At 59.8% G+C, this 8,719-nt stretch overlaps 1 protein-coding gene across 1 annotated transcript in view; it reads right to left on the bottom strand.

The window, feature by feature from the left end:
• Positions 1–6,199: 6,199 nt before the first annotated feature.
• Positions 6,200–8,719, bottom strand: part of OSBPL5 (oxysterol binding protein like 5) — a 34,617-nt gene continuing 32,097 nt past the window's right edge. Inside the window, exon 15 of the mRNA XM_023537358.1 lies at positions 6,200–7,326. Within this exon, the coding sequence (XP_023393126.1) occupies positions 7,188–7,326 (139 nt within the window). The 3' untranslated portion in view covers positions 6,200–7,187. The remainder of the gene's footprint in view (positions 7,327–8,719) is intronic.

Raw genomic sequence — 8,719 nt, 5'->3', positions numbered from 1 at the left:
ACGGGGCGCAGCCGATTTTCCTTCCGACTCCAGAACCGAGACTCAGTCCGAGTCCGTCCGCCACGGTCCCGCCGCCCGCGCCATCCCGGCTCGGCCCCCTTGCCGGCTCTCGGGGTCCTCCCTCGCCGGAGCCCCCGCCCGAGCCCCGCGGCCCCGCGACCTTCTCCCTACCTGAGCCTCGAGCAGCAGCAGCGCGACCCGCATTTCGTCGCCGGCCACCATCCCTAAAGGTAAGCCAGTGCCCGCTTCTAGAAGGTTTCCCCTGGGGCCATTTCCCGCCCCCTCGGCCCTCCGCCAGCCTAGTCGCTGCAGAGTTGGAGGGTTTCGGGGGGCCCTGGAACGTGCTTTCACGTGATTAGCTAAGCCCGGGAGGACGAGGAGCGCAGCCGCCTGGCCTCGGCGCGGTGCGGCACTCACCCGCAGGGCAGAGCTTGAGCACATGCAGTCCCCGCGGGGGGCGGGGCTGCGCCTCCCGGCCCTGCATCCCAGGCAGGCGCGCCCTCGTCCAGAGCTGCCGGGCGCTCACTCTCCAGAGTGCCTGGCCCGAGCGGGGCGGGGCCCCCTCTGCAGCCCTCGCAACCCTTCCTGTCCCCTGCTCCCCCGCCGGCCCCTGCAGCGCCAGAAAGAGCCCGGCTTGCAGTCGCCTGATGAGGGGTGCCTGATGAGGGATAGGAGCGAGATTCTGAAAAACGAAAAGGTGAAAAGGTCCCACGGAAAGAAAGAGAAATCCAAGAGTGATTAGGGGTCCGGCGGCAAACAAAGCCACTGATTAAAATGACAATTGCGTTGCAAGAGCAGCTTTTAAAAAGACCAGCCTATAAAAAGAGCAGCTTTTAGTCCAGGAAGACTGAAAACATTCCATGTCGATGTATAATAGGAAAAAAATTGTACTTTTTGAAAAATAGCACCTTTCACTTCTGTGTCTTTAAAATTACTGTTATAGAAGACTCCTGACTTTTATTTTTGAATTAAAGCTAGAAAAAGGTTTGACAGAGAAACGTTTAATGTTGTCACACGGTTTTCATAGAGGGAGGATTCCATACTTTCCCACAATTCTTAACATTTTCCACAGTTGGGCCAATTCCAGAAAGTCGAATGTCTCAAAGCAAGGAACAGTTTAGATCTCTCCTTAGTGAGACATCAAACCTTCTTTTTAAAATATATCTGTGTGCCTGCTTGGATTGGGGCCACGTAAACGAAGGTGTCCTCTGCCCAGCTCTGCAGATAACCAGGAAATTCAAACTTCGGAAGCAAAAGCGAGTTGACAGGCTCGGTGAGATGGATCACAGAATTAACGATCGCTACCAGAACGTCACACGGTCGTGTCACGCCACGACGCTGACTCCAGAAACGAGCGCCCTCTTCTCGCGTGTCAAGGAGTGACTGAAATAAAAAAGCTTTTACCTTTTTTCCCCCAGCACTGAAAACTCTGCCTCCATACAAGTGACGGCGACGCGCAAAATCCTCGGCTGAGAGGATCAACGGAAAATGGCCAGACCACCATTCCACGTAAGTCTCACGATTTAAAATATGTTTCCCCTGAAATTCCGATGTGGGTTCTGTCACTCAGTTCCTGCCTCTGACTTGGACATTCACATGCAACGTTTTCCTCGTCATTACCCTTGTAACTTCTTTGATTTTTCATTCAAAACATTACATCTATCCTTCTGGCAAAAACAGAAATGGTATTTCAATGAGTTTATTCCAGAATTTAAAAATGCCCGACAAAGAGCGATGCGGACGAGCAGTCTTTAAATGTGCGAAATGAGAGACAATCCTCAAATGAGAGACAGTCCCCAAAGTCGCAAATTCCAGGTCCTTAGCCCAAGATTTGAGCCTTGGGTCCCTAAAGGTCTCTGCCCACTCCGCCCATCAGTCCGCGTTCCTGGAGCCTGGTACAGCCAGAAATGGAGTCTTTCTCAGGCTCCCCTCCATCTCTTACAGGATCAGGTGAGCCAGCAGTAGGGCTCAGCTCCTCGGCACACAGTCCCCGTCACTAGCTCTCTAACGCCTTTTCTGACACCAAAATAGATACCTGTTCTCTTCTACCCGAAACCCGTAGCGTCCAATTCAAGTCCCCCTCCCAGACAAACAAGCCGCCTCCGCCTTAACCACACAGAGCTCTGAATTCCATTTAGAACTTAATTCTTCCCTAATTGTCAGCGCATCAAATCTTCCTTAAGCGAGGAAGTCCTGAAAGTACGCACTTTCCTTCAGACGGAAAACGTCGAGAACCGTGTGATTTAACTCATATGTGCTATATAAACCAAAAAGCAACGAATGAACGAGACAAACAAAAACTCAGACACAGACAACGGTTTAGAAGTTACGAGAGGAAAAAAGGGGAGGAGGAGGTAGAAACCAGGAAAGGTGCCTGGTGACTGAAGGAGACTTGACTTGGGGTGGCGAACACGCCGTGCAAAGTGCAGACGATGCATTCTAGACCCGTACACTTGAAACCTGTATTATTTTATTAACCGATGTCGCCCCGACAAATTTAACAAAATATCTGCATGCGGCTTAAGGAATATGCTAATGAGCGGGTTGGGTTATCATCCAGGCTGTAAACACTGCAGGGATCAGGAAGCACAGCACCACGTGTCAATTCTTAGCAGCAGGGGCGTCTCAGGATGGCGCTGACATTTCAGGTCAGCTCACTCTGAAACCTTCCCCGTGCCAGGCATTTCCTACACAGCTGGATTTCTGATGACATTCAAAGACACGGGTCAAGCAGCTCTAGCAGGTCTCTTCCTCGTTTGAAAAAATTTCCATTTCGGGGTGGCTCCAGAGTGTAACGGTTAGCATTTCTGCCTGCTTTACAGGCAGAAGGTCCTGGGTTCCCAGTGCATGTGGAACCAGGGACCACACCCTGGGTGCTGTGGAGCACGCCACTCCCTGTAGCAGCATCCCTGGCAGTGGGGCTAAGGCGGGGCCGCGCCACGCCAGCCTGAGCCGCCCGTACAAGACAGGAAGTCGTGGGAGGAGACACCCCCCACTGGCGGCACTCCACCTCCCGACCCCCGGCCCCCTCCCACACCGACCTCCGCCACTCCCCACGCCCCTCTCCCCGCCTTCAGAGATCCAGTTCTTAAGGAGAAAGGGCACTATCCTGGGTCGGGGGAGGAAGTGTGTATGGGGGGGATTAAAGAGGGGAGAAAGAAACTTCCATTTCAAGAGCAAGTCATTTCATTGTAAGTACGTGAGGCCCAATGTTTATGTTCGAATGGAATATTAAACTAACATCATTCAGATGCAAACAGAACCGAAGGCAACGACGTTGAAAAAGTTTTAAACATCAAGACTGATTTCTCTCCCAACCACGTAGTCATGGGCGATTCGCACTCCTTTCGAGCAAGTATTCAGATTTAATAAAATTGTTTCAGGTCCTAGTACTGATCCCTTAAGTACTCGGTTCACTAAAGAGTCCCATTTCGATTTATAAGGTATTTCAAAAGACTTTTAACTGGTTTCTAAAGCTCCCCAGGGAGACGGCTCACTGGTGGCCGGAGGATGAGGGGAAGGGGACACTTTTGGGGGGTAACCAATGTGTCCACTCTCCTGACGGTGATGGTTTCACTAGGGTACACGTATGTCAAAACACCGAACTGTACATTAAAAAAAGTGCAGCTTATTTTATGTCAATTGTGCCTCAATGAAGCTGTTTTAAATGCTCTCCCCCTCCCCGCCCCGTCGCCCTCCCCGCCCCGTCCCCTCCCAGCTCCGTTCCCCACTCGCCCCCACTTCCGCCGGCTACGGTAAAAAAAAAAAAATTAACCCTCTCCCTGCGCGCTCCCGTGGACCTCAGCGGGGCTTGGTCCACGTCGAGAGGAAGGACCGCTCTGGCCCCCGTCTCGCCCGCGGTTCCCTCTGCCCAGAACGGGCGGTCACCATGGGGCCTCACCGGAGAGGTCCCGGGCAGGGATGGCCTCGGGGACCCGGTGACCGCGGGGACCGGGTGACCGCGGAGATGCCGAGCGCGCGGCCCGCCTGGGGCGGGGCGAGTGCCCGCGGTCATCCGCCCACGATCGGGGTGCCGGGGTACGGGGCGCAGCCGATTTTCCTTCCGACTCCAGAACCGAGACTCAGTCCGAGTCCGTCCGCCACGGTCCCGCCGCCCGCGCCATCCCGGCTCGGCCCCCTTGCCGGCTCTCGGGGTCCTCCCTCGCCGGAGCCCCCGCCCGAGCCCCGCGGCCCCGCGGCCGTCCCCCTACCTGAGCCCCGAGCGGCGGCGGCAGCGGCAGCAGCAGCAGCAGCGCGACCCGCATGGTGCACGGTCCCCGCGTCTCGTACGTGCGTCCTGCGCGTGCGTCCTGCGCGCGGCTGACACAGCCCACTGACGACTGACGCGGCCCGCGCCTGCCCACTGGTTCTCGGCCGCCGAACTTGAAAGTGGCTGCTCCAGGCGCGGCGCAATTTACGACACGAGCACCGCCACCTCCACCCAGCCTCACCGTTGTCACTGTGGCTTGCAGGGGTGGGGAGGGGAGGGCAAGGTGTCGCGGACTGCGCCCTCACCGCGCACCCCACGTTCCCTCCCGGAGAGCCCCGTCTCCGCACCAGGCCCCGCGGCGCCCGCGGAGGAGGGAGCTCCCCGCTCGCGCCCGCTCCAGCCCCCGGGGCCAGCACGCTGCCACCAGCCTGCCGGGCCCTGACACACACTGCAGATGTCACTGGGCTCTGACCTCAGCTCAGGGGACCGGCCGCCAGCCCCGCGTCTGTCCCTCCACCTGCCCTCAGCGCCCAGCATTGCGTGGCCCCTAGGAACGGCGCTGGGGCTGGGGCAGGGGCGGGCGAGGGCTCGCGGAGGACACGGTTCTTCCAGGTTCTTCCAGGGAGACCCTTCCTTGAGAGGGCGAACAGCATGCAGCCCAGGCACAGCGACGACAGGCGGCTCCATCCACTCAGTCTCCAGCAACCCGGTCACCCCCAACCCAGGAATTCCGCCCTCCTTGCTGGCGCTTCCCCCTCCGCCCAGACCCTTGAGCTCTGCCTGACCCGCACTCGCTTAGGTGGGAAATGCGCCTAGAAAGACTGAGTCATCCCCAAACGGCAAAAAAGAGGATCTTCCTCTGTCATCCAGCCTCTTCTGCTCCTGCAGTGGCCAAAGCGGGTCAGACCAGAAGTTCCTGTATTCCCAGGGTGCAGGCTTCCACCCATGTCCACCCCTGAGCCCCCCACCCCCCTCGCTTCCGTGGGCCCCATCACTTTCCTACCCAGATGCCCCTGGGAAACATAGGCACATTTTCCAGAGGGCTGGGAAGGGCCATAGGAGTGGATGTGGGGTGGAAGGCACAGCTCCGGACACCCACGTCATTCTAGAATGGACACCAGCGTCCACATGCCCAACAGTTGGCCGATGGACCCGCATGTGATGTGGTTCCCCCACCACCAGGCACTATCGCTGGCACCCTCGCAGCCGCCCCGCTGTTCTGTGGGGAGGGACGTCCATGTAGCTTTCTTGTCTTGTTGGTTTAGGCTGGTTCTTGGCAGAGGTTCCAGGCTGTTTCGGCGGGGGGTGGGGGTGTGGCCTGGGTGGACGAGTCGGCTCTGCAAGAGCCCAGGAATTTGCATCCAGAGCAGCCCGTCCTGGTATCAAGATGCGGAACACTCTCAACACAGGGGGTCTCCTCAGGGGTGTCCGGAGCCAGTCTGGGGGCACTGCCCAGTCCTGGGAGTGCCAAGGTGGGCACAAGGGCTGGAAGGAGAGCACCCGCCTGAGCCCCATCCCGGGCAGGGCTTTGGGGGCTGGGGCCGAGGCGGAGGCGCCGTCCTGGGCCCCCTCGCATGGACGCCACCTGCCCACCTCTTTACCGCTCGTCCCCTGCATCCTTCATGTGCTGGACGGCTTGGCACCATCTTCGTCTGCCGCGGTGAGCGCTCCACAGCCAGCTGCCCCACCCCCTCCCACAGGGGCATCCTGGGCTGTCCCAGCAACGGCAGGCCCCCTTGGTCTGGCCCTGGTGGCTGTGACTACCAGTAATGGCGGCCACAGTGGAACCAAACCACGGGCTGAGCTGGGGGCGGCGGGGCGGGGCGGGGCGGGGCGGGGGGAGGCCGACCAGCCTCAGTGGCTCCCTGTAGTGTCCTCGGTTGGCTCATTGAGGGAACTGCCCCCTGTTGGCATTGAGTCTCTCCCTAGAAACATCCCCTCCACCCTCCCATCCCCCCACATTCCAAAAGTCTCCCAAGAAAACAACACTCAAAGCATGTGACATTTATTTCAAGGAACAGAGCACAGACACGTCCCTCAATGGAGGTGGACGAGAACATGGATACCAAAACGGGAAAATGAGGCGATCGGCTCAGAGGCCACGACATAGTTTAAGGCTCCATGTGTACCTATGTGTGCGGGTGTTCACACGCACGTACACACACGTGCACACACACGTGGCACCTGACACGGGAGCGGAGGCCCAACGTCAGACGCTGCTTGCGGCCTGCCTCAAGTATTGCGATTGCATTTATTAAAAAAGTATAGGACAGGAAGAGCACGCATCATTCTGAGCGAAGCAGCACACTTGGGCCTCCCCGTATGAGCCCTGTGTCAGCCAGCCGAGCCACCGTCGAGCACACGTGGCCACACCGCCTTGGCACGATCGGGCGTGATGGCGGCTTGTGGGAGGTGTGGCAGGTGCATAAATACCCTGGGCTCCCATCCAAACGGCATGACAAAACTCCCAGAGCCCCCTCGGAGAAGCCCAGTGTCACCCCAGTCCCCTCCAGGGCGCCACGGGCAGGGTCTCGGGACGGCGCAGTCTGCACATCAGGACCAAGGAGGCCCTGGGGACCCCCGGTTCGCTCCTGGACCCCGTGCCCACCCAGCCCTGGGGAGTGGCCGTCCGGTTGTGGCACGCCCTCCCCCCCGGTCTCCATCAATCCCATGTGGCGAGCAGAGCCCGGACTGGAAATGGCGAGGGAGATGACCAGGAGCGAGTCGCATGGCGAGTGGCGTTTGGCTTGAGCATTAAGGCCGGCGCTGGGCACGGGGTCCTGTGGGAGAGCAGTGCCTCCCCAGGGCGGGGCCGGGCCGCCCCCAGGCCCCTCCTGCTGCCGCGGCCCCTCCGTCCACAGCGGCTGTGCTCTGCATCTGTCTGCCACGCTGGGGCTGGTTTAAAGTGCTGGTGCCAGGGAGGGGGCAGGGGCCGGCCGAGTTCCACAGGGGTTGGCCACACTGCCCCAAAGGGCTCTTAGGTGAGGATGTAGTTGATGAGCAGCTGACATGCCAAGAACACGCAGAGCAGGAACCAGGAGCGGGGTCTCTGCAGGAGGCCGGTGGCCGGTGGCTGCCTGGCCCTTGCCGTGGAGCTCAGCATGGCTGAGAGGTGTCTGCAAGGACAGGGCGCAGCGGCTCAGCCAGCCAGGCAGGGTGGTTCACCCCTGCCCTCCAGGGACATCGGTGTGTGTGGGGGTGGGGCGCACGTTAGGACAGGGACCTCAGGGGACAGCGGCTGCACTGGGCCTCCTGGGCACATTGCAGGGAGAGGTCGGGGCTGTGGGCGCTGGGCCCCTTGTAGCCTCCCACCCACCTGCTGAGATGGCCTGAGTTGTGTCCCCCCTAAACTTATGTTGGAGCCCCAACCCCTAGGACCTCAGAATGTGACTGTTTGGAGATGAGACCTTTAAAGAGTGACAAAGAAAGGTCATGGAGGTAAAATGGGGTCACTGGGGTGGGCCCAAGTCCAATGTGCCTGTGTCCTCACAAGAAGAGGTCGGGACACAGACATATACAGAGGGACGACCATGCGGGACACAGGGAGGAGACGCCGTCCACACGCCCAGGAGCGAGGCCTCGCGGGGGCAACCGCCCACCCACACTGGAGCTCGAGCTTGGGCCTCCAGGACCGGGGACAGTGAGTGTGGTTCAAGCCGCCTGGTCTGTGGACTGGGCAGCGAGCCTCCTCGGTGGCAGTAGGCGGCCTCTCTGACCCTCCCCAGTCCCCAGGCCTCCGGGCCCAGCTCCACCATCTGGGTCCCTCCTCCCAGCAGGGCCCTCCTGTGGTGGCTGCCACTCTGAGAACTGGCCTGTGCTCTCCTCTCCTCCAGCTCCTCCCCGCCGACCTGTTTCTTCCTCCAGGAAGCCCTCCCTGAATCCCCTCCCCCCCACATTCTTCCAGAGGGTCAGGCTCCCTTTCTCTTGGTGCCCTGCACAGCCTCACTAAGGAACAGGCTATGACAAAGGCATGTCACAGGGGCCTCGTCATTGGCATTCGGTTTTAGCTTTCTTAACTGCCCTTAAAACTAACAGCCACCCAATGCTGGCTGGGTGCTAGGCAGAGCTCAGCCCCCTGCACCATCTGCACCTCGCCCAGGAGCGGTACTGTCACCCCATCTGACAGAGGGGGAGACCGAGACACGACCGCCAGAGGTCCTACAGCCAGCGAGTCCCGTCACCTGGACTGAACCAGGAAGCGGGCTTTGGAGAGAGCCGGAAACTATCGCCCTGCTCCACGTCGGGGCTGTCTGCTGCTGGAGGGGCCCACGAGGCCCAGCTGGCCCACATCCGCCGTGGCCACAGAGAGGGCCTCTCGGACTCTCCCTGCTCACGCCCTCGCTCACCCGCCCTCTCCTGAGGGTCTACTGTGAAGGGTGCTGTGATCTCAGCGGTGAACCTGGAGATGCCGGGGCAGCTGCTGCCGGCAAGAGTGTCCTCTGGGCTCCGGGCCCTCTCCAGCTCTGCACGCACCGAGCATCCCAACTCAGCCCGCTCAGACAGAACGCC

The sequence above is a fragment of the Pteropus vampyrus genome, unplaced genomic scaffold, assembly GCF_000151845.1.
Source record: "Pteropus vampyrus isolate Shadow unplaced genomic scaffold, Pvam_2.0 Scaffold187, whole genome shotgun sequence".
NCBI classification, from domain to species: Eukaryota; Metazoa; Chordata; class Mammalia; order Chiroptera; family Pteropodidae; genus Pteropus; species Pteropus vampyrus.
The sequence above is the reverse complement of the archived record's forward strand: the minus strand, read 5'-3'. Positions and strand labels throughout refer to the sequence as shown.